This window comes from Ascaphus truei, chromosome 2 (assembly GCF_040206685.1).
Source record: "Ascaphus truei isolate aAscTru1 chromosome 2, aAscTru1.hap1, whole genome shotgun sequence".
Classification (NCBI taxonomy): Eukaryota; Metazoa; Chordata; class Amphibia; order Anura; family Ascaphidae; genus Ascaphus; species Ascaphus truei.
Genome location: NC_134484.1, coordinates 480,268,618 through 480,294,993, shown reverse-complemented (window position 1 = coordinate 480,294,993; position 26,376 = coordinate 480,268,618). Strand labels below are relative to the sequence as shown.

Genomic DNA, 26,376 nt, shown 5'->3' with positions numbered 1-26,376 from the left:
ATTGTGTAGTAATGCAGCTTTAATGGCCTCATAATTCTGGTTGAAGTGCACTGGAAATTCAGCAAAGACGTTCAGGGATGTTTCAATCCGGGCATTAGATTCATTGTCCACTGATCCCGAGGTAGCTTTTTCAAACCCACGCAGGAAATTCCAGGTCCCCATCTTTCTCCCAGGTAGCCAAATGCTCTATATGGGGTCTGTGACGACTGAACTCTTTTCTGCTGTGGTCTGTGGTTTCTCCCTGGAGCTTGGCAAGTTCCAGCTGGTGTCTTATCCTTGAGAAAGCGTTACCTATGTGAAATGTACTTCGGCAGTTAATTATGTAGACTGTGAGGTTGCCTACTACCAGGATGTGTGCGCACACCTAGCACTCACTCACAGATGTATTTTTTCTTTATTTGATGTTAATTTCAATCATGCAGAGAGAGATCTTCACTGAGGAAGGCGATATGCTAGTAACAGGGAAAGCTAGTCAGTAGGTATAAAAATATTTAAATCGGCATAAAAACTTTAGGTATCAAACTCACAAACGACCATAGAATGGTTGAATATTGTTTAGTTTATATAACTCGGATCTTTGCCGTACTCTTGCCTCTCTGAGATCCCACGCAGTGAAATTGCCAGGCGTGCCGGCCGTCTCATCATGCACAGCCAATAAAACGTCCGCAATTTAATACTCGCTCGCACGGGATCAATGAGCAGTTCCCTGAGGAAACCACAGTAGGTGGAGAAACGTAGGAGGTGAAGCAGCAAGCACCAGATGAGCATTCTCCCATAGTCTCTCCCCCCTATAGTCGGCAGCCTAAATCTGTTCCAGAATCCAGCATATTGTCAAGCAAGTTGCCCATGAAGCTATGAGTGATACGCAGACGCAGGGTTCTTCACTTCCGGATGTGACGTCAGACCCAGGGAGTCCTGCAGCAAACAGCCAAGCTGACCAGTGGTCGGAGGGAAGGGGGGCGCGATGCAGAGTGGAGCCGGGACCGCTGTAAACCAACAGAGGTCAACGACCCACAAGCCCACACCACCCCCACTAAAATAACGTTTTATTACAGCGTATCCACCTTACTACGTATCCATCATCTAGCACCACTGTCACTTGCAGCATAATAACGTTTTGAGCTCTCCTTTTCTCATTGAGTGCTCTTACCTGTAGTAGCTCCGCCCTCCTGGCTTCCTTAAGAAGCAGACCACTTCCTATAACTGAACATACAATCCCAGAAAGCTCTAACCCCAACAGCCTGTGACAAAAGGAAATGCTGCCAAATGTATAAAAATAAAAAAAATAGAAAAATATCCAATATGACAAAATACATAGTTAAATACTTAAATGTTTGTATTCTCATAAGGGTCGTTTAGCTAAATCCTTTGGCCAAAGCGTTATAAGCCTGCAGCCACGTCACGGCCACTATTTCCTCTAATTCAGAGAACTTTGCAGAAAATCCAAGCCGCGGGTATAAATGCCATACTCATTGCCCCACAGAGGCCAAGAAGAGCCTGGTGCACCGAGCTAAAAGAAATGTCAGTGACCTTCAGGGCCTTCTCACGCAGGCCCATCAACCATCCAAGCTTACTAAAGTTGCACCTTACAGCTTAGTGACTGAAAGAGAGATTCTAAGAGGACAAGGTTTTACTTCTTCAAGGGTGAAGTTGGCGCAACAGCTGACGAAACGCGTAGGTCACGTCACTGTGTCCAACAGCTGATTGTGGGAGGAGGGCCGAGTGAGGAGTGGAGAGCAGTATTCAAACTCACACCGGAGAAACAAAGTGGAAGGCTGCAGTTCATGTTCATTTGCGGCTGAGTCTGGCATCTGGTGGTTACATCAGTGATCACTCTACTTGCTGTATTACCTCTTTGACCGAAGAAATTTGGCTGTTGGGAGGGGGGCATACAGGAGGCAGGACAGAGTCTCTAGTGTTACCCGGATCAGCGTCATGTGGTCATCTCTATCGTGAAATTGCTGGCGTAGCTGACGGAGGGATGCGGAGACCCCCTCGGGTCCATCGTGGATACACTACCTGGTGAAACCGTTCCTTTACCCCCCTCTGCCTTTATCCTTAACATCTGGAATCCACTATACAGGAGACATCTATCAGCCTGACTGCAACTTTGTTTATCCACATTGATCTGCACTAAGGTCACCCAACTCCCCATTTGTCATCCATTGCTATGCATTTAAGTGTTATATCATCCACAGCACAACTCCTTCACAATAGATCTATTGGACATACTGTATTTTGGACACATTTTTTGGATTTATATATTTTTTCCTCTATTTTTTTTCTTCATTCTTTCATCCTTTTTTGTTTTTATTCACTGTGATTTATTTTGCTTATACTGTGTTTGATTTTACCAGTTTGTCCAGTAACCAAGCTTTTCTTGCCTTAATAAATTATCCAGATTTTTTTTATAGCTATTTAGGATTGTGCTTTTTTTCCTTTCCCCCCCCCCCCATAAATATCTAGGATAGGCATATCCTCATTAGAGCTGCATACTAGTAGCCTATTTCCCCTTGATCAGTACCAGATATTCAATCTACAGTAATATACATATTAATTTATCGCTTATATTTTTATCACTTTGTGCTAGTCCCAGCGCTGATTTGTGTGTGTATGTGTGTGTGTATATATATATATATATATATACACAGAGTTCGACAAACCTATACATTTGCTCGCCCCGGGCGAGTGGATTTAACATCGTGGCGACCTGTGTGTGTGTGTGTATGTGTATATATATATATATATATATATATATATATATATATATATATATATATATATATATGTATATATATATATATATATATATATATATAATATTTGCTAGTGTGATAATTTTTCCAGACAATGATCCTACTGGTATTATAAATCTGCCCTTATATAATCAATGATTTGTGTCTGTTGATTGCTTTGTATTATACACCTTGTCAGGTACTTTGTCAGTACTAATTTGTCTATTCAGACTTTTTGACTTGTCTTTCAGGGTAACTCCCTGATTAGAGTTTAAATCAAGTTTGCACCACCCAGGGGATCCATGCCGTGTTTTATTTCTTGTGCTTTTAATTTTATGTTATGTTCTGTGACATTCTCTAATAAACAATTTGGTTTTGTATTGTGACGCATACTTGAGTGCTTTTATTGGGGCTCTTTTTCTTTTTGCAATATATATATATATATATATATATATATATTATTTGCTAGTGTGATAATTTTTCCAGACAATGATCCTACTGGTATTATAAATCTGCCCTCTCTATCCTTTTTGATTACATTGGGAACAAATGGTGTGCTGCGGTTGAAAAAAATCGCCACCCCTCTCTTTCTGACCGAGGCTGAGGAGTGGTAAAATTGCTGAAATTGTTTATCGCAATACTTTGGAAATGCTGAGTTTTACGTATCCCCTCATTCTTTTAAATTTGCAGAACGCCAACCTTCTTTTGTTTGGGCTGTTAAAAGGTTTTAACGTTTAATGATATTATTTTTAAAGACGCGACTGGAGATATATCTGCTGGGGAAAACTTCTTCTGAGATGTTTTGAGAGGGCTAGCAGGGACAACCTAGGCTGATGGAAGAGAATGTACCTGAGAGATCCCTGTGTAGAGCGTCTGTTAGAGGGAGCTGGTGCAAGGGAGGACCACAGAGGGGAGACTAACAATAACAAACCAAAAAGAGAGCAATGTGGGGCGTAATTACCCATTGCTCTGGTGCCCTTGGGGACAACAAGGGATGTAACTTGGGGAAGAGGGGGTACCAAGGGACTTGTGTGGGGGAGCAAAGTTACACTCCCCTTGTGTACGGGCAAACAAACTTTAAGCCATAGAACTGCTGTCCCACGAGCTTCCAAGGCTCCACAAACCATAATTATAGGTAGTATTACCACACACATAACAGAATTCTGAAAACAATATAACTTTTCAGTAGTCCATAGAGCAAACCGGAGTCTCTCTGAAACTTTAAACTTTTACCCACCATAGGTAAACACAAGACATCACTCCCGGGGTGATGGAAGGGAGAGAGTAGAGGGGCCACCCAACCCCGCCCCAGTCCAGACCGCCACAACGGGCTCACTTCACCTAACATCTCGTCCAGCCACATTTCTCCCTCCACCAAAGCAGAGATTCTTTAAAGAGTGTGAGGCCCTGTTCTTGGGGTGCTTTATTCACGGTGGGATGGAAGGAGGTACCTGAGACTGTGGAGAGGTGGCCATAAATTCCTCGAAGGGAGGGATGGTAAGCCCTGTCATATACAAGTTTGGCGTAATCCTGCTCTGATTATTCTGGACTCGGGCAGGTCTATTTGTGCTCAAATGAGGGGAACTGCCCAGAGAGCAGTCCGTGTAGCAATTGAAAGGTAGGTTCGCTCCAGAGTGCGAATGGAGGATCAGTGCCCCAGATCCGGCTATGGTCTGAATAAAGGAGGAAAGCTTAGCTAAGGAGTGAGTAATTCGGCTGTCAGTGTCTATGTGGCTTGACCAGCTAAGCATGTTTAGTGGCCGTGTTTCTGGTCACCAGGCCAAGCCAGGATAAACTCACTGAGTGCTGTTGTTTTTGTGCGACGTCTCTCCCAGTTCAAGGCCTTGTCCCCGGAAGAAAGCTGGGCTTTCATCCAGGTCTCTCATAGCGATGGTATTGCCTTTTTTGACCACCACTAGCCTGAACGGGAAGGCCCAGAGGTATTTTACTCCTGCCCTCAGCCTGGTCGGGATCGGCAGGAAGGTCCTGTGCCTAGCCAGTCTCCATGGTGATAGATTCTGGAAGACCATTTGTAAGGAATCCGCTCCGTGGTTTACTGGTTGCCTTACCTTGCAGACATGTGCAGTCCTGGAGCACCTCTCCTGATGTTTGCTGCAGCCTGGATTCACTCACCAAAGCAATACACACTCCCTCTGGTATCTACTGCAGCTGTGCAGCCTATCACTGCAACCTAGACTTGCATTCATTCATTGGAGCAGTACCTTCACACCCCCCTCCGGGGATTGGCCCGCTGGCCTTTAAGTATTGTCTTCCCATAATGCTCCCTGCCGAGCATAGTCCTTCCTGGATGTCACTATCTGTTCTGCCACAAGCCCTCGCTTGTTCCTGTCCCTCATGCTGAAGCGGAGTATTCTCCTTGTTGTCTGCAGCTCCAGGTTTCCTAAGGCCGGCTGCTATATTCACGCAGCGGTCTGCTCCAGTCTCCTGTGTTGTAGCTGAGTACTCTTCTTGTTCACTTCAGCTCCTTGTTCCTGGGACCGGCTGCTATATTCACGCAGCGGTCCACTCCTGTTCTCCTGTGCTGAAGCAGAGGTTTCGTCCCTGCGTCCTTCAGCCTCCTGGATTCCTGCACTGAAGCGGAGGTTTCGTCCCGGCGTCCTTCAGTCTCCTGGATTCCTGCACAGTAGCGGAGGTTTCCCTGTGTATCTTCAGCTTCCTGGTTCCTGGGGCCTACTCTTTCCCTAATCTAGAGAGGCCGTGTCCTGGTTCCTGCGCTGAGACAGAGGATTCCCTAGCCCGCTCAGGACTCTTGCGCTGTAGCACTGGTGCACCCGTGCAGCAAAGCGGTGTGCTACTCTGGTCTGCTTACCATCTCCTGTGACCAGCACCATGGGCCATGGCCGTCGCTCGCGCAGAGCCCAACCCCGCGCTCCTAAGCTGAAGCGGGGTTCTCCTGACTACATGTTGCCGAACTCTTGCCTGAACAATGTTTATCCTGATGTCTCTTGTCCTGACCCTGGCTTCTACAACGACGACGCTGTCTTCTCCAATCCTGATCCTGCGACATATGACTACGAACTGCGCAATCCGGATCAGCCTGCGCGGTCTCAGGTCGGTGCTTTTACAACCCCACCTCAGCCTCGCGGTCCGGTCCTGGTTTGTGGCGAGCAGAACCCTGACAGTATGCTCGGCCGCACAAACTCGGACCGCCCTGTGGTGAGGGTTGGTAAGTTTCTGTCTGAAAGCCTGTCCCAGCCTGTAAACCAGTCCCAGTGTGAATACCAGTTTCTATGTGAGATAATACCCCTGATTGAAGATCTGATTGTGTTTGTAGGTTTAACCCCTTTGCAAAACAAATGCCGTAATGATCTCATGATGAAGGTTTACCGCCTCCGGGACTTAAAACAATCGCTGGCCGCTTGTATTTGCTTTCCTGGTTACCCTTTAACTTGGGAAAATGTGTACCCTTTAGAATTGGACGACGCCCAAAAGGAACTCTCTTCCCTGGCCTTGTCTTTAGACATTTATATAGCAAAAGAGGACCCTCTCCTCATGTTGGCTGATGCCCAAAAAACACTCCATATCCTTTCCATGACATTGGACATTTGCATAAAGGAACAGGATCCTCCCCTCGCCAGCTTCGCTGCCGCTTGGCTGTATCCCTGGTCTACCACGGATCCTTGCCCTGAGTGTATGGCCGGGTTCCCTGACGCCAATGATATGTTTTCGTTAACCCCTGCCGATCAGTCCTGTGAGGTTCCCCTGGAGAATACATATGTTGCTCTACCCAGCACTAATGTTCTTGTATCAGAGAATAAGTTCATTAGTTCTCCTATTTCTAGCTCAGAAGTCCTTTCTCTAGGTCTTGAGGGTTTTCCAGCTTTAACCCCTGCCGAGCAGTCCTGTGAGGTTCCCCTGGAGAATACATATGTTTCACTAGCCAACACTAAGGTTCTACTATCAGAGAATAAGTCCCTTTGTTCCCCTATTTCTAACTCCGAATCTGTCACTCCAGCTCTTGAGGGTTTTCCAGCTTTAAACTCTGCTAGGCAGTCCTGTGCGCTTTCCCCGTCAGAGAAAGAATCCCTAAGTTCTGTTCCCAGGGTTATTTCTGTATTAACCTCTGTGGGGCAGCTCTCTGAGTTTCCTTTGGTAAATCCCTGTTCTCTGCCAGCCATGGTCACGCCCCTAGCTTCAGACGAGAGATTCCTGGTCTCTCCTAATACAGAGAGATTACCTATGTTTTACTCTCAGGCATTGTCTGCATTAACCCCTGTAAATTCTTGCTGCCTCCAAGTTAATGCCTTCGTTTTAGCCTCAGAGAATGAGTCCACAAGTCAGACAGCAGAGGTTGCATTGAGGGATTCCCATAACCGTACGGAGTCCCTAGATATTCTTTGCTATAAATCCCCTGCTTCAGCTCAAGTTTCCGCAGTTTCGTCTCCGGAGACTTCGGCTAAAGTTCTGGTTCCTGATAAATGTATTCAGGAGTCAGGTTTTTCCCTAAGCTTGCTCGCAGAGTTCCTTCTCCCGGGTGTTTCGCTGAACCAGCCTGTCGCCCACATAGCGGTGATCCCTGCTTCAGCGCATAGTTCCCACATTATGGAGTCTGCAGTAATTTCTGGTTTCCCAGACATTCCTTACCAAATACCTACTTCAGAGACCAGTACAGTTATGATTCACCCCCGTGTACTGTCTGAGTTCTCCTCCTCTTTAAGCTTAGGGTTAAAAGCATACAGTAGTCTGTATGTCCCTCCTGGGGTTCATATTATGTTCCCAGGAATGTTTGCTGACGCACGGTTTTCTCCCAAAAGTGACGCTTTTTCATATAGATTAGTAAAAAGCTTGCACACTGTTTCCCTTTTCGCTGAATTGTGTCTTTCTAGTTTTGAGACTCTGAGAGGTAATGATTCTCCTTCTGATTCTGAAGCTCTTCCTACAAGGAGTATCCTGATTGGGGGTCCCCCTGATTTCTCTGTCCAGGCTAATTCTCCAGGGATCAGCATATCTGTGGTCACTTCCTTAGTACTGTCTGAGGTCACCATGCATATATTACAAGTCCTGGGGTTTAAATCTGAGCTATTTAGCTGTCCTGCCTTTGCTGAAACCCAGTCCCTCAGTACTGTGTCTAAATATGTCCCAGCAAACATGGGGTTACTCTGGGAAGAAATTAAAGCTCCTGTCTTAAAGGGTATTTTTTCTCACATGTCCAGCAAATCTAGAACCTCAGTAATTGTTTCTAAGTCACTTATCAATACATCTGATTTTTTCTCTAATCAAACCCAGACACCCTCACTATCGGTTAGGAGTCCTGTGATCAGAGATTTTGCACTAGAAAACACACCAATTCATGTTTTTGTCAGGTTAGGTACCCCTGTGGTTAGGGCCATTGCAGTTTCGGAAAAGACTCCTTGTACTCCTAAGGTGCCTGTCATTAAGAGTTTTCATAGTTCATACTTGCTGCTTGTTGATTCTCAAGGCCCTGTCACTGAGGTACAGACTTCAGCTTCTGATGTTAGCTTCCCTCCCACCACTACCCTGGCTCTGCCTTTTTCTCAAGCTACTGATTTGAAGATCCCAAGGACTATTCCTGATTCACTGACAATACTATCTCCCAATGAAGATTTCCCAGTATTGGAGAGCTCTACTGTTGTTTGCTTCTCTGCTCCTGCTAAACCATGGTTTTGTCCCTCGGAATTTTCGGTTGCCCCTGTTATTTCCTCTCAGTTGGAAATACTCTGTACGTATCCCAAGATTTCGGTCCCTATGCCGGGTTTACTGCTTGCCTTGTCACCTTCCATACCAATATCGGGAGATGCTTCCAACCAGCCTATACCATTACTAACCATTACCTGTGAGCCTTCTAGAGGAAAAAATTCTCGCAAATTTCAACATGCAGTGGTCAGCCAAGACTTTTTCTGTTACAAAGTTCCTCCTGGTGTATTCGATCAACTATCAGGGCCGCTGAGCCTAGATTCAGGTTCCTTTATTAAAGACTGGGCTTCCTGTAGGGGTTCTTCTGCCGTTTCTGCTCTGGAACCCTCTGGTTCTTCACAGCCCTGGATTTCCAAGTCATTTTGCGGGGCGAGCCATGTACCAAGGATGTTTCTTCTACCACTCTTATTTCCTAGAACTGTACTCACCAAGGAACTGCTAGTTTACGGATCCCCTTTCCACCTAAAGAACTTTAGGAACAATTCGATGTCTCCGAGACCCATGGATGGTCCTGTCTGGCCGCTGTTTTCACCGTGGGGTGGGGGTACACTAAGGAGTAAACACGAGTCTCTGGACCACGATTCTACCCCCAATCCTAGACGGTTCAGCAACAATTCCCGGTCCCCCAACTTATGTGTGCTCATGTTCGCCCGGAGGTCTCGCGTGAAGGGGGGGGTACTGTAAGGAATCCGCTCCGTGGTTTACTGGTTGCCTTACCTTGCAGACATGTGCAGTCCTGGAGCACCTCTCCTGATGTTTGCTGCAGCCTGGATTCACTCACCAAAGCAATACACACTCCCTCTGGTATCTACTGCAGCTGTGCAGCCTATCACTGCAACCTAGACTTGCATTCATTCATTGGAGCAGTACCTTCACACCCCCCTCCGGGGATTGGCCCGCTGGCCTTTAAGTATTGTCTTCCCATAATGCTCCCTGCCGAGCATAGTCCTTCCTGGATGTCACTATCTGTTCTGCCACAAGCCCTCGCTTGTTCCTGTCCCTCATGCTGAAGCGGAGTATTCTCCTTGTTGTCTGCAGCTCCAGGTTTCCTAAGGCCGGCTGCTATATTCACGCAGCGGTCTGCTCCAGTCTCCTGTGTTGTAGCTGAGTACTCTTCTTGTTCACTTCAGCTCCTTGTTCCTGGGACCGGCTGCTATATTCACGCAGCGGTCCACTCCTGTTCTCCTGTGCTGAAGCAGAGGTTTCGTCCCTGCGTCCTTCAGCCTCCTGGATTCCTGCACTGAAGCGGAGGTTTCGTCCCGGCGTCCTTCAGTCTCCTGGATTCCTGCACAGTAGCGGAGGTTTCCCTGTGTATCTTCAGCTTCCTGGTTCCTGGGGCCTACTCTTTCCCTAATCTAGAGAGGCCGTGTCCTGGTTCCTGCGCTGAGACAGAGGATTCCCTAGCCCGCTCAGGACTCTTGCGCTGTAGCACTGGTGCACCCGTGCAGCAAAGCGGTGTGCTACTCTGGTCTGCTTACCATCTCCTGTGACCAGCACCATGGGCCATGGCCGTCGCTCGCGCAGAGCCCAACCCCGCGCTCCTAAGCTGAAGCGGGGTTCTCCTGACTACATGTTGCCGAACTCTTGCCTGAACAATGTTTATCCTGATGTCTCCTGTCCTGACCCTGGCTTCTACAACGACGACGCTGTCTTCTCCAATCCTGATCCTGCGACATATGACTACGAACTGCGCAATCCGGATCAGCCTGCGCGGTCTCAGGTCGGTGCTTTTACAACCCCACCTCAGCCTCGCGGTCCGGTCCTGGTTTGTGGCGAGCAGAACCCTGACACCATTAGAGGGATATTTTCAAAAGGCAGATCGGAAGGAACCCTCATCGCGCGTGTGAAGACCTCCTTGGTTTTGAAGTAGTGGAATCAGAGCATGACATCTCTGAGGTTCTGAGGCTGGTGGGCGGGGTCATAGAGCCCTGTGACGAGAGTCTAGTTGTAAGGCCTCCTCAGTTTGGTCAGGTAGGACTTTGTTTACCCATTTGGAAAAAACTCTTCTGGATCCGGGATTGACTCAGGGATGCCTCTAATTCTGATATTGTTTCTCCTTTACCGGTCCTCTGAATCCTCCTGTTTCTCCAAGATCTCACAGACCTGTTTTTGGAGTACTTCCAGTTTTTCCTTTCTTTTGGGCTTTAATGGACTCATCCAGTTTATGGTCCACTGCATCGGTTCTCTGGCCTAGGGCAGCGATAGCCTGTTTAAATTCCAGGAGGGCACTGAAGTTCTATTTGTAACAGAACCTTTCAATTGCCATAGAGTTCCCTCAGGTCCTGCTTCCTAGCCATGAAATGAAGTTCCTGTTTGAGGATGGACCATATGTTGTTTTTTTTGGTGCCCCTGTCTTCTACGACTCTCTTGTGGTTAATAATCTTGGGTTGGAAAGTGCATGCTAAATGCTGTATATTTGTCCAATAAAACAGATCATTCCAATTCTGTTTTCTCTTTTATACAGACACAGCTGTCATCCAACAAATATAGATCAAGGAACCTCTGGTCAGCCCCTCCAGACCAGCACTGCCCGCTGCCAGCACCTCCCAGAGCAGCACTGCCCACTACCAGCACCTCCAGAGCAGCACTGCCCACTGCCAGCACCTCGCAGAGCAGCACTGCCCACTGCCAGCACCTCCAGAGCAGCACTGCCCACTGCCAGCACCTCCAGAGCAGCACTGCCCACTGCCAGCACCTCCAGAGAAGCGCTGCCCACTGCCAGCATGGATCCACGCTTGTTAAGTGAGTAAAGGAGATATTTTGGTGTCTGAAATCTGCAAGGAGGGAATATGTGATTATTTGCAGTTATGCGAGTCAAACACCCAAACTAATCTTGTTTTCTTAGATTATCTTTCCTGCTGAAGATAATATATCTTAAACTCTGTCATTTTCTGCCAGAAGGGCTAGTAATACATTTCTTTACAAGAGGTATTATATTATACCTGTAACGGCTTTTCCCCCACCCAATCTCACATTGGCCCGTGTGGTCTAACCAGTCCCCATTACATGTTCGTGTCTGGTGGTGCACCTGTAGGCAACAGGACTCCTGAGTCTCCCGCTTGATGATATTAGGGGATGTCATCAGGACAGGCAGCTGAGGTAGTGGGTGCGAGTTCAACTTACATCATGTGCAGCGCCTCCACCTCATCAGGATCTGTGCTTCCGCAGGGAAATGGTCCTGGTGAGGAACTCCTTCTTGGTGGTGACTGCCACTGTTGAGTAATCTCACACTCACACAGTGGGGGTTTCATTAACAAGGTCATCTTTATTGTAGATTGGGATGTAGCAGACTGCCCCATGCAGCTGCCGGCTCTAGCCGCACATCTCTTCGTGTTGTCCCTTTGCAAGGTACGCCCTCCCGTATTGAAGTGGGATTTCCTCTTCTCCTAGGGAGATCACCCTTGTGCCAGGTCCTTGGACACAGAGTAGCTTAGACAGACTTGATTGGTCAACTTGCACCGCTAGTTACTGCACTAGGGTCACAAAGTGTTCCTACAATCCCTTATGCAGGAGAATACAGTTTACCAGCTACTTCACATAACTGCTGGAACCAACTCATCTAACTGACAGTGTTGTGACTTATATACTTCAGGAGGCAGGCGCAGCTCTGATGTCACTATCCAGGGACTCAGAGCATACAGCCACTCCCCTCCATACATAGGGCACCTCACCAGGGTGTGAGGGAAAACCTCCATAACTACTGCTGGCATACCTGTACTTATCAGGACTTACTGCCAACAGAGAGGAAAGTAATATACCATTATTATGCATGGCTATATACCAATATCAGAGGAGGTGAAATCACAAGAAGCGCCCCCACTCCCAGCTTTACATGATGGATTTTCCTTTTCTTATTGCCAGGTTTCCCAGTGGTTGTCCTGGAGAGGTTAGAGATTAAGTCGGAGAAAGAGGAGGCGAACACTGAGGAACATCTGACTCCAATAAAGAGTGAAACTGTTCCATTTCCTGTCTCTGGTGAGTACCTTTTCCCCTTTGTCTGCACAAAGGGATGTTATCTTGTTACAAGGAGCATGGTCACATTTAGTGAATATTCATGGTTAATTGCCTCTCATAGGAAGTCCCCAGGCCTGCTGGGTGTTCTGGGACAAGCCACATGCAGCAGAGTTAGAAGTTTAATATGGCTCTCAGACACGTATAAAGGTTGGAAATGCAGAGTTATGGGTATCTGACCATCAATAGATACGATAAAACACATTACGTAAAAACAAATTTAAGGGACCCTTCCCCTGTCTGACCAGTGTATTCTGCCTGTGCTCATGTATGGATGTGAAACTGAGACTCTAAATGTGAATATAATTTGAGAAGCTTCAGACAACGCAAAGAAATATGGTGAGATGTATGCTGGGTATTACCCAAAGAGCACTATGGGTAGGGAAGGATAAGGGGTGGAGGGGTTAGGAAAGGAAAACTCCCGCTGCAGCCTGATAAGTAAAGTGGTTCTGGATGGGTATCAATGGCGCTAAACACATTAGAATAGTAAATAAATTAAATATACAACCAGATGGGATGGAGTGATGATCTCAGCCGGCGTGAATCAAACATGAAAAAAGAAAAAGAAATACATAGTGTGATACTGTTAAGACAATAAAAAAAACAAACAAACAAAAACTTGCAATGTTGCTGAACCACACACTAGACTAAAAAAGATGAATTTAATACATTATAAAAACATACAGTACAATTAAGCACAAATAGACAAAGTTATAGGACCCAATCGATATCTGGCCGAATTGCCCGCTTACCGAAGCCAAGATGTTAAACCGCAGTGGATATTTTAGAGAGTATCCCCTCTCACAGTGGCTGGCACAGCTCCCAGATCGATTACCGGTATTCGCCGCGTGTAGAAGTTTGGTAATGGAGGACGCGTTCATCCACGCTGTAGCAGGGGCAGGAAATCACTGTCTGTAGGTTGAGCAGTACGGGCATGCGCAGAGGCACCCGACACAGTGTAGATGGTGCCTCCAAATCCCCTGCTCCTCGCGGTCGCGTGTGCTCCAAAGGCGGCAAATTCAAAAGATGCTTTTGAGTCACAGAGCCGCACGGCAGGGCTGGCAATGGGTAACGGCAGCTGATGGCAACGCAGGGATATCGGGGACCACCCAACGCGTTTCGGAAGCTGCTGCCTCCTTCCTCAGGGGTAAATTGAATAAAGAAGTCCCTGTGTGTCCGTTTATTTATAGGAGAAATTTAAAGGTACATGTCCCATAGTAAAGTCCCGGTCATGCGCAGTAGTGCAAATTCAATACTGCAGCATATATCAGCAACATCACGGAAAATGCATTAAAACAATTGGTTAGCAGACAAATAGTTAAACACATTTGTACAAATAAAAACACATAAAAACATATAAACATATAATCCAAGATCATTATAATGATTCAAATCATCAATATGGATATTAACATTAAAGATAGACAGCATGCAATATATGATGTCAAGTAAACATTGACACTAGCCCAATTGATGGTCAGTGGTGAATATAGGTGTTAGAGGCAACATGTATTGAATGAGATACACTGTCTAGGTGATGAATAATATACTGCATTAATGTTGCAAATAAACCTACAATAACTACATATAAGTGGCTTACCTAGTGTATTATTAAATAAAAGGTATAAAAGAAATGATGTAAAAAAAATGATGACAAAAAATATGATAACTTAGTATCTTAACATATAAACCAATATGTGTCAAGAAACATACGTGATTAGTCGTTAGTGATTAGTGTATGCACAAGGTGACTAGTAGGTGTGGTAAATAAATTTAATTTAAATAAATTCATATATATAGTGAAAATATACATACTGTGAACATGTAACTTTATATAATATTTAATAAAGTGTAATGATGTTTATTTGTCCAATAAAAATGGTTTAAGGTCAAAATCAACATTGAGGCCTTGTGGAACCAAAGTACAGAGTTCGTAAATCCAAAAGGATTCACGTCTCCCTAATTGCATTGTGATGTTTCCTCCACGCCAATTTGGTGTAATAGCTTCTATGGCAGTGCATCTCAGACCTACGGGGCTTCTACCATGCACCTGGAGAAAATTATTCGAAACGCTGTGGGTAATTAAACCTTTTTTAATATTGTAAATATGCTCATAAAGGCGGCGTTTGATGGGCCTAGTTGTCATACCCACATACTGCAGACCGCAAGGACACTCAAGGAGATAGATCACATTTGTACTATTACAATTAATTAACTGTTTGATGTTGTATATTTTTGTTGTAATTGTGGATTTAAACGTAACATTTCTAGTGCTGAATTTGCAGGCTGTACAAGAAATACAAGGGAAATACCCATTTATTGTTTTATTAGTACGAATCTTTTGACGAGTTAAAGGACAACTAGGAGCTAATTTTTGGCCAATATTCCGAGCTTTAGTGAATATTATCTTAGGATTTAGGGGTAAAAGATCTACCAGATCCCTATCCTTTCTCAGAATCGGCCAATATTTACATAAAGTTTGTTTGATGGCTGGAGCCATCTGATTGTATTGGGTAATAAACGGTATGTTTATGGAAGAACTGTCTTTTTTTCTTTGTTTATATTGAAGAAGAGTACTTCTATCAATTTGATCTACTTCTAATATAGCTCGATCTAGGTCATTAGAAGAATATTTTCTATTGATAAATTTGTCTTTTAAATCATGTGCCTGCTGATGGAAAGTTTCAGTAGTTGAATTGTTACGCTTCAATCTAGTAAATTGACCTTTAGGAATGTTGTTGATCCATGTAGGGTTGTGATGACTGTTGGCATGCAAATAATTGTTTGCCTGGACCTTCTTAAAAAATGTTTTTGTATGTAATTTATTATCCATAACATAAATAACCAAATCCAAAAATTCAATAGATGTATTGCTAGAATTAAAAGTGAATTTTAAATTAAAATGATTGTCATTCATATAAAGCTGAAAAAGTTCTAATTGATGGGTGGAGCCTGACCAAATAAAAATGATATCGTCTATGTAGCGCCGCCAGAGTACCAGGCTTGCTCCAAAGGGACAACCGGACCAGATATATTGATTTTCCCAGTTGCCCATGAATAAGTTGGCATAGCTGGGAGCAAACCTGGTACCCATAGCGGTGCCACATACCTGCAAATAATAAGAATTATTAAAATTAAAAAAATTATGTGTTCGTATAAATTGAATGCTAGAAATTAAAAATGTTTTGAATGAATCTGTAACTGAAGAATCGGAGTCCAGGAAACGGCCAACAGCATCACAACCCTGACCATGGTCAATGACTGTATAGAGTGAGGTAACATCTGCTGTTAATTTTAATAATACTCATCCAGTACCATTACTCTTGTCTGACCAGGGGTCAGAGGTGTATCTAGGCTGCTACACTTTTTATGTTAATTCAATTTATTTTTAGAGCATATATTTTGATAAATATTAGTGTTAGCGCTACCTATTGTTTTTTTACTGATAAGTGAAGTGTATTCACTGTGGTGCAATAGGGCTAATAGGCATAAGTGATACAAAAAGAAAAAAGAAATCCCCTTTGAATGCACTCGCAGTGTAGTATGATAAGTTGTATTCTTAAAGCCCTTTAATGGTAATATTACAAATGATTATAAGATTGGTCACATACAATAAGATAAGGAGTGGCAGTGTAGATGCTGTACTAACATGCACACTGCGGTGCTGTCAATGCCTTATATACTTGCGCGATTTAATATCAACCAGCAATGATAAGGGTTAATACTGAGCCCATTGTCATAGCAACAACTAACCTATAATATCCTGACCTTCGAGATAGCGTAGACACGAGAAACGTACGTCAGGTGGTAAGGGCGTCATGATGCGGAAGGGCTGATTTTGTAGCATACCAGACTGAAGAGATACATTAGTATCTTCACTTTAACGAGGCTATAACTTGATGCAGGCTTTGAACCGCGCCTCCAGGCTTAGGCTGCGCTTATAGTGCCGGCACCACGACGTCGCTTCAAAACAAATGCATTGAATCTGTAGCATGCGCTTATAGTAGGGGCGACGGAGCGACCCGATTCCCTGTAGTCAGTAGAATTTGATTTTTACAGCGACGGTCTCACGATGTGTCAGGCTGTAACCAAGCAGATAACTTCTGATGCAGTGTGTGTGTGTGTGTGTGTGTGTGTGTGTGTGTGTGTGTGTGTGTGTCACGTGAAACACTATATTAACAACTTTAAAATAGTAAATTCTCCCGTCATTTAAAGTAAAGTAAATTCAGCATACAAACAGAAATTAGAACTCCTCCCTGTCTCTGCCTTCCCCCTTGCTCTTGTCCCCGCCCCTCTGCCTTCCCCCTTGCTCTTGTCTCCGCCCCTCTGCTTTCCCCCTTGCGCTTGTCCCCGCACCTCTGCCTTCCCTCTTGCTCTTGTCCACGCCCCTCTGCCTTCCCCCTTGCTCTTGTCTCCGCCCCTCTGCCTTCCCCCTTGCTCTTGTCCCCGCCCCTCTGCCTTCCCCCTTGCTCTTGTCTCCGCCCCTCTGCTTTCCCCCTTGCTCTTGTCTCCGCCCCTATGCTTTCCCCCTTGCTCTTGTCCCCGCCCCTCTGCCTTCACCCTTGCTCTTGTCCCCGCCCCTCTGCCTTCCCCCGTGCTCTTGTCTCTGCCCCTCTGCCTTCCCCCTTGCTCTTGTCTCTGCCTTCCCCCTTGCTCTTGTCTCCGCCCTTCTGCCTTCCCCCTTGCTCTTGTCCCCGCCCCTCTGCCTTCCCCTGTGCTCTTGTCTCTGCCCCTCTGCCTTCCCCCTCGCTCTTGTCTCTGCCCCTCTGCCTTCCCCCTTGCTCTTGTCTCCGCCCCTCTGCCTTCCCCCTTGCTCTTGTCTCCGCCCCTCTGCCTTCCCCCTTGCCTGATGTCGCTCCCCTTGTAGCAAGAGACGTCTCCCAAAAACAAATTACAACTTTCTCAATGGTTACGGAGACGGGAGACGTCATCCGTAGCCAGCACTATATAAGTGCAGCCGCAAACACACACGGCGTGTGCCTGTCTGCAACTGTGCATTTTTGCGCTGTTTGACTCACTATCCGGACCAGATCGGTTACATGTAGCTCACCGCAAAATAATGTGCCAGTTAAGTGTTCCAACTACACTATTTGGATACTCACTGCAGAATGTCGTAGTGATTTGGCTGACAAGCAGCATAATCTGTGATGTGGGGGGAATTGGACACTTATTTAAGGACAGGGAGCACTACAGAAGATACAATTGTGCTTTCAACTGTAAGATGTACATCTATCTAATTGGTCTTTGACTATGGTCTAAGATCAGCGGTGCGCAAACTGAGGGGCGCGACCCCCAGGGGGGGGCAGGAGAATTTGTAGGGGGGTCACGGGCGGTTACAGAGGCCCTGCGCCTCCCCCAGGAATTAAATGCCGGGGGAGGCGTGAGGCCTCTAACTCACCTGCTGCCGGCCGGGTCTTTGGCGACGCGTTGCCAGGGCAACGCCATGGGGTCATGTGACATTACACGCTGCCATGGTAACGCGCGTCAAATGACGCGGTGGGGTCACGTGACGTCACATGACCCGCGACGTCATTTGACACCGTGCCATCGGGGGGGGGGGGAGAATTCATGTTTTTTTTTTTTTATTTATAGATGTTATGTGTAAGTTGATTGCGGAACAAAGCTCCAACTATGTAACGCCTTTATGAGTGATGTGCTCTCTAAAGGGACGGTCCCGCATTCTATCAATGTTATTGTTTACATACCCAGGATCCCTGGGTCCCGTGTAATACCTCCCCGCCTGTGATTGTGGGTGGCGGAGGTTATGTATACCTCAGGCGTGGGGCGGTTTTTGATTCTTTTGATTTCTTTTGGTCACGGGACGGGGACACCATGGGTATTTAGGGTTGATTGTATGTATGTCTTTTCACTCTTTTTTATAACGCGCAAACGCTATGTGAAACGCGTCAGAGGGGGTCTCTTTTCCCTCGCTGTTTTTATGTGCCGCAAATAAAGTATTTTTGTACCACTAACAAGCAGTCCAGCCACAATTTTTCCCTTCGCTGATGCACCGCCTCACACACCCTGGCTCTATGGACACTCTTTCGGCTGGAGCACGCGCACGGTCCACGAGGAGAAACACAATTGAGTGAGTACAAGTTTATTTTCAATACCCACATGTACTACTGTTCAACCACCAGGCCCATGCAGTGCATGTTAACAATATCGTGCCTTTAGGAATAGGCCAGTTAACCTGCAGGCTATGTGTATATTCTGAGAACACTGTGGAAATACTTTAACAAGACTCTATACTTTATTGAACTTTGTGATTCATATCCTCTGAATGTTTATTATACCGCCTGGGATTTCATTATCTTCATTCTATGTATATCTGGACTTGCCTCAGGGAAGCATTACTTGGGTGTGTTCTACTCCTATCTTTTCTTTGCTCGACTTGGCTTACAAAGTGATAGCTCTGAGGAGTTCATGAAAGTTATCATACTATGGTCATTTGACATATCTGGCTGGACTGCAATCACTGGTATTTTTTTTCATTAGTCATTTTTTTGACTGGCACTAATTGGAATATTTTAATCCTGTTTTTTATTGGTTTGAAATAAATAATTCATTATCCTATCTGCATAATACTGGTTTACAGACAAAATGGACACTATTGAAGATGAAGCTTTAACTCCTAATACAGCTAGAGTTTATACATATAACAATGAGGATAATACTAGCTGAATGTTTTTGATGGGTCGGCGCCATACCATGTGATGAACCAGCGGATTTGTCTACATATTTTCTGCAACTTGAGAAATTCCTTATACAGGACATGTTTGTGGTGGGATGTAACATCGATTGAGAACTGAGAATTAAGCGGATCCCAAGAGGACTACAGATAAAGACATCCCCCACCTTCGGCTTCCAAAGTAAGGACTTTGAGGACAGTTGGCGGAATATATTGGATGAATGCTCACATAGACTTATGGAGCTAATCGTACAGTCAAAACTGCAGCAGAAGAAATTACTGGCAACAGATATTGAAACTCTCCATTCAAAATTATATGAATTTGAGAATATGGAGACTTTTTTGTTGGAAATAATGAGAAGCTCTGCAGGAACACCAGTAACTTAGAAAAAACAATTATCGCTAAGAAACAAATCTAAGTTTCAACGCGACAAAATGGACTACGACCGCAACCAAGTCTGTGTGTGGCAGAAACCAGCTATGACACCATCCAAAGGCTTTCAAAGAACACCTACTACAAATCATCAGGCCACTCAAAGGTCTTCTAATCAAACTCCCAAGAAGTCCATTCTAAAGAAAAAATATTGTGACATATCAAGCTTCGAATCAAATGCGCTTGACTCTGATCATAGGACACATGGAGTTTCCTTCTCTAGAGAAACAGGAGATTCAAGTAGATCGAAGACCACTGAAAAAGATGATACTTTTTTACAAAATAGATCTTCTATTAGAGATCAGTCCTGCATGTCTCAGACAATATTTTTTCCCAGAGTCAAAAAAACTCCAGGCTTCGAGACTGACCAGAAGATCACAAAGGAGAAAACGAAATGGAAGGAACAGGGAAAAGAAAGACATTTTGAGTACAGATGAAAACCATGTGATTAATATCTCTGGATTAGTTACATACAGCCAACTTTCATTATTGAATTAAAGTTTAAACTTCACGCCACGGACGGACTTTCATTTGTTTGATACAAATATTGATTTACAGAAGTTTACCAGGAAACTGGCACTTCAAAAATTATTTTCCAAAAAAGCAGATACTGAAGAAGATGAAGCTTCAATTATAATACCACCAAGTAATGTCCGAATCAACTCCAATGATACTACAAAGCAATTATCCATTTTTAGGGAGAACTGGCTCACCTAGCTGATGTCAGAGGCATGGGGCGTGTTGAAACAGCTTGAGAAAAAAAACCAGGTGGGCGGGAAATATGAATCAGCCAATAGGGAATGTGCCCACCATCGGCATCTTCCCACCCCAGCTGACCCATTGCCGGCTCCACTAAGTATGGTTGGCCAAATGGAAGATCAAAAGATCCAGGACGTGGATACTTGAGTCCTTTCCTCCTTCCCAAATGGTCTTGACACCCCTGACCCCCCCCCCTGTAGCTTTCATCCCCAATATACAGTATGGGTGGCACCAAAGTTGGTAGCCCACTGGTTCCCTCCGAACATTGGTTCTGAAAGTCCCAGCTCATAATAATGTGCACAAGCATATATGTTTTAAAACAAACTGTTTAAGGAAAAAATAAATAAAACCTAAGTCCTTTTTTTTAAGTGTATATGTTCTTTAACCGTGTGTGTTTTAAAACATATATGCTTGTGCACAGTATTATGAGCTGGGACCTAAGTTTTAGACGGGTTTGAGAATGACGGTTTAGACCTGTAGCTCCGCTAACCCCCGGCGCACAAAGCACAGAAATCACCCAAAATAAAAATGATCGCACAACGATCCCAGTTGGAGGAACACCCGAGGATGACAACGCGCTCACAAAAAAAAGAAGCAAGAGCTAGATTTGAGAGCTTATTTTACAAGTACTGAAATGGCACGCGAAGGAGGAGAGCCATGTCACCCGGCGGAGGCTCTGATACGGATTCCACACTAGGACAGGGGGAGAACCCTGAGCTACAGCTAGTAATAACAAAAGACATTACTAAACTGTTTCAAGACCAGAGAGCCTTTTTCCACAGCGAGGTGGAGAGTCTCAGGAAAGATATAAATAGCATCGGGGACCGCACAAATGAACTGGAGCAGAAAATGGACGCCTCAATTAAATGTCAGAAGGATACTGAACAGGAGTTGACCCTCCTCAAAAAGAGAGTTACAGACTTAGAAGAAAAACAGGAGGACGGGGAAAACAGGGATCGCCGCAATAACATCAGGATCCGTTAGATCCCAGAGGAGATCCTTGATGCTGAGCAGATGGATGGGCTCCCTGCTTCATGGAAAGAGCTCATGATGGACCGTTGCCATAGAGCGCTCCGATCAAAGCCCCTGCCAAACAATCCTCTGAGAGATGTGATTCTAAGACTGCATTATTATAAAATTAAAAGAAGAACTGTGCAGAATCACCCGAGCCTCTCCCACAGGGAAGTTTGAGAGGATCCAGATGCTTATCTTCCAAGATATTTCCCCTACTACTCTCAATAAATGAAGGACCCCGCAACACATCACGAAAATCCTAAGGGATAAAGGTGTCAAATATAGATGGGCCTTCCCCTTTGGACTTCTTGTTATAAAAAATGGAAGGACGCACACACAAGCATGCCTCAGAAGTTGAGGAGTTCCTGCGGGAATTAGGAATTACAGAAGTATTTACTCACCAGGCTGAGATCCGACTCTCCCTCGACGCAGGCTGGATGACGGTGAGCAATGCTGTAGACAAGCGGAAGGAGAAAGCAATTGAGGGAGGCCTCACAGGCAATCATTCAATTATCCAATTAAGCCATGAAAGACTTAAAGGAGCCAAACCGCTACACAATTGTAAAAAGTTATGCCTCTTAAAGGGGCAAAGCCTGTTACCTTGTTCAGGTTAAGAGAGAGCCCTGATCCCGAATTCACGCCGATCCAGTTCTTTTGGGCCTCTTTGCATACATTTGAAGTTGCAGTGGAGCAAGTAGGGGGAAAATAGCAGGCCCACATGGCTAGGCAATATGGATCTCCCTAGGAGAGGAAGGAGGTGCACTGACGACGACGGCGGAGAAATGGCGTGAAACCCGCAACAACGGCACCGACAAGCCTGAGAGGTACCCGACCAGAATGAAAGCGGCTACCAGGACTTGCCACCGTTCGCGGAGGAAACGACAAGGGGAACCCGGAGGTGAAAGAGTTCAGGAGACGCCAACAAACTCTTTGACGGACAGCTCAGGAGCCTCAGACTGACACTTGCACAGTGGCTGCCCCGGGGATCCTGGTAGCTGCGTGAATTCCGCTGCCGGGGGACCGGGTAAGCTAAAGGAGCTGGAGAGGGGGAAAGTGGACAGCGGGGGCCTCTAAACATAGCTTGGGGCGGCCTGGAGAGTATGGGATAGAGGCAGAGGTAGGAGTCCTGGCGGAGGGGTTGGGGGGTGAGGGGCAGCGGATCTAAGGGGCAGGGTGGGTTAGATTCAATAGGAGGCAGCCACAAGCAGGCGAGGGAAAATACCCATAGCAGGAGGAGGGAGATTATAGTGCTAGATCCCGTCATCGGTCATTGCGCGAGGTGCAGTTAACACACAGCACAACACCGCAGAGAGGCCACAATGGACTTCGCTGGGTGAGATGTGAACTATAGAGATACTCCCGTATAGGTGTCACCAGAGGTGCCGGGATAGCGTAGGAGGAGGCCTGCGAGTTTATACAGCTTGAGATTAGGGGTTTGGGAGGGAGGTAGCAGGATGGATAAGCGTGGGGGTCAGGAGTAAATGTACTAAGGGGTAGCAGGGTGAGCGGAGCATGAGCAGCAGTATAGGACTTGTGAATTCGATCCTATGATAATGCGTCTTTTTACAAATTGTAACACCGAATTTGTTTGTGCTAATTTGTGGATGTACGAAAAGATATGTCGGTTTAACAACCAGAATGTTCAATGTTCTCCTATCTGCAGAGACCTGCGCTCTATTAAGCTACCGGCTCTTAATTCCACTTTTTGCTCCTCTCTCTGCTACAGACTCTGACAACCTGGTGATGAATTACAATTCTGCCCTATCCTCCTCTCTTGATCTATATGCCCCTATTTTCTCTGCTGTTCTCCTCCTTCTAACCCCACACCATGCCACACACACATTCCGGGTTCCGGCACTCTCTCCTCTGAACGCCTCTGGAGGAGATCTCATACTTTAGCAGACTTCCTTCACTACAAATGTATTCTATCCTGTTTCCACTCTGCCCTCTCCCAGGCTAAACAAACCTGCAGCTGCAACTGCCGGTTGTCGACCGCTTGTCGCACGGCAACCTAATCTGTGCCTATCCATGCTGTGAGATCTGTCATTTTCATGTATGTATGTATTTATATAGCGCCATTAATGTACATAGCGCTTTACAGTAGTAATACATGTGACTGTCTTATAAATAACAAATAATAGATCTTGGGAAGAAGTGCTTCAGACCTAAAAGTATCATTTCGGAAAAGGAGTCCCTGCTCCGAAAAGCTTACAATCTAATTGGTAGGTAGGAAGAACATACAGAGACAGTAGGAGGGCATTCTGTTAAGTGCGTCTGCAGGGGGCCAAGCTTTATGTACTGTGTATATATTAGCCATGGTGCTACTCATATATGGTTCTTTAAGCATGTGGGTCCTAAAGGTAGATAGAGAGGGTGCTAGACAGGTATTGAGAGGAAGGGCGAATAGAAAGGGTGCTAGACGTGTATTGAGAGGAAGGACATTCCAGAGGTGTAGGGCTGTCAGAGGTTTTAGGCAGGAGAGGGCTTTAGATACAAAGGGGGTAGAGAGAAGGTATCTTTAAGCAGAACGCAACAGTCGGGATGGAGCATAGCGAGAAATTAGGGCTGAGATGTAAGGAGGGGCAGAAGAATGTAAAGCTTTAAAAGTGAGGAGGAGAATTGAGTGCGAGATGCGGGATTTGATCCGAAGCCAGGAGAGTGATTTCAGCAGGGGAGACGCTGAGACAGATTTTGGAAAGAGTAGAGTGATTCTGGCAGCAGCGTTTAGGATAGCTTGTAGGGGAGACAGGTGAGAGGCAGGAAGGCCGGACAGCAGGAGGTTACAGTAATTGAGACGGGAGAGAATGAGGGCCTGAGTCAGAGTTTTAGCAACAAAAAAAAAAAGCAACAGGTTTTAGATATGTTTTGAATGTGAGAGAGGAGTCGAGTGTGACCCCCAAGGCAGCGTGCTTGGGCTACTGGGTGAATGATAGTACTTCCAACAGTAATGTGGAAGGAGATAGTAGGGCCAGGTTTGGGAGGAAGTATGAGGAGCTCTGTTTTTGCCATAATAAGTTTGTCGTCGGAAGGCCATCCAGTATGATATCGCAGAGAGACATTCAGAAACTTTGGTCTGTACAGCAAGTCTTAGGTCAGAGCCCTGGGGTACACCACAGAGCGATCGATAGAGGAGGAATAGGTGTTAGCTGAAGAGACACTGAAAGTACGATGGGAGGGGTAAGAGGAGAAGAGGGTGGTCCACGGTGTCAAATGCTGCAGAGATGTCAAGTCGTATGAGCAAAGTGTAATTACCTCTATCTTTGGCAGCATGGAAGTCGTTAGTTATATTAGTGAGGGCTGTTTCAGTGGCGTGAGCAGTGCAGAAGCCAGATTGTAGGGTGTCTAGGAGAGAATAGGTGTTAAGAAAGTGGAGCAAGCGAGAGAATATAAGACGTTCAAGGAGTTTAGAGGCAAAAGGCAGGAGGGAGACAGGTCGATGGTTAGAAAGATGGGTTCAAGCTTCATATTTTTTAGTAATGGTATAACTGTTGCATGTTTAAAGGAGGAGGGAAAGATACCAGAGTACATGGAGTAGTTAACAATGTGTGGGAGTGTAGGGATTTTTGTAGGAGCAAGAGGTTTTAGGAAATGGGAGGGAATAGGGTCAACAGGGCAAGGGGTAGATGGAGAAGAGGAAATCAGCAGTGACACATCCTCCTCTGAGACAGTGGAAAAAGAGTTAAGGAAGGCAGGAGGAGAGTTAGGGAGTGGTGTAAGATGGGAGGAGGAAACTGAGGGGATGTTCTGATGTATGGATTCCACATTTTCCTTGAAATAGTGAACAAGGAAGAGGCGGCAGCTGAGGGTGGTTTGAGTAGAGTCAGTGTTACGCCGGTGCTGCCCGCAGACCAGACCCGTCCCCTGTGCTGAAGGGGGAGGTAGGAATACCCGCAGCAAAGGGAGCGTGTCCAGAGTGTGGTCTTAAGCGTTGCCAGGCCAGATGTGAGTAACGTAGACAATACTTGCCGGTACCGGGTATAGGAGTAGAATAGTGATTGCCTTGCCGAGGTCAGGGAGCAGAGAGATGAGGAAGGTTGAAGTCCAAGCCGTGATCGTGGGATGCCAGAGAATATGGAGTCCAAGGAGAGCCGAAGTCGAAACCCAAATGGGGTTGTCGTACGAGCCGTGTCAAAACCTGTTGTAACCGAGAGTACACCAAACACTTCCATACAGAGACTGTCGAGCGATGAGTGAGGGCTCAGAGATGCTAGATAAGGCTGGGCTGACCAATCAGTGATGGGGGCGGGTCAGGAGGACTGCAGGGAGTCTCTGGATTGGTGTGGCTGATACAACCCAGGTGAGCACTGTTAGTACTCTGATTACACCCGTGCGGAGTACGGGGCGGAGGCTCACAGCAGGAGTGGAAGTAGAAGAGTGGATGCTGCGTGCGCGGTCTGTAAGCTGCGTGTGCACGCGAGCAGCGTTGGAGGAGGACACACGTGTGCGCACGGGATGGAGGACCCGCGCCTGCCCCTGAGGAGGAGCGGTGGAACTGCCGAGGGGAGGGACCCTGCAGCAACAGAGGAGCTGACGGCCTGTGGAGGCAGGCAAGTGGAGGTTGCGCTGCGCGCCCTGGGTCTCCCTGAGGGTAGTCTGTGTGTTGCGCGGACGGCGCTGAGAAATCGGATTCTTAACACACAGAGACGAGTTGGCGTGGGTTAAACTTGTGCGTGTTGATTAGTGAGGAAAAGTAGGTTTGTTTAGCTTTAGAAAGGGCAGAGTTGAAACAGAATAGCATAAATTTGTAGTGAAGGAAGTCTGCGAGTGTGTGAGATTTCCTCCAGAGGCGTTCAGAGGAACGAGGGGAGGAACGCAGCATGCGTGTGTGTGGGAATTGATCCAGGGTCTGGGGTTAGAAGGGCGGGGACGGCAGAGAGAAAGTGGGCCATGTATATCAAGCGAGGACGATAAGGCAGAGTTGTAGTTCCGGATCAGGTTGTCAGGGTCTGGAGCAGAACTTGGAGAGGAGAGGAAGGAGAGTAAAGTGGAATCAAAGGCTGCTAGGTTAATAGAGCACAGGTTTCTGCGGAAACAAGGGGAGATGGAGAAGAGAGGGA

General features: G+C 46.1%; 1 protein-coding gene across 7 annotated transcripts in view; it reads left to right on the top strand.

Annotated features, from left to right (window-relative positions):
- The window catches only part of LOC142488400 (uncharacterized), a 68,660-nt gene that overhangs the window by 14,730 nt on the left and 27,554 nt on the right, over positions 1-26,376 (top strand). For 4 of the 7 annotated variants that reach the window (XR_012799407.1, XM_075588882.1, XM_075588883.1 and 1 more), the window contains 2 exons: positions 10,876-11,153; positions 12,273-12,386. Coding sequence is in view for 3 of the 7 variants with exons in the window: in XM_075588882.1 (XP_075444997.1) it covers positions 11,135-11,153; positions 12,273-12,386 (133 nt within the window). In the remaining 4 variants the exon portion in view is untranslated. Of the gene's footprint in view, positions 1-10,875; positions 11,154-12,272; positions 12,387-26,376 lie in introns of those variants that run through there. The other 3 variants (XM_075588889.1, XM_075588886.1, XM_075588885.1) reach the window with 1 other exon arrangement.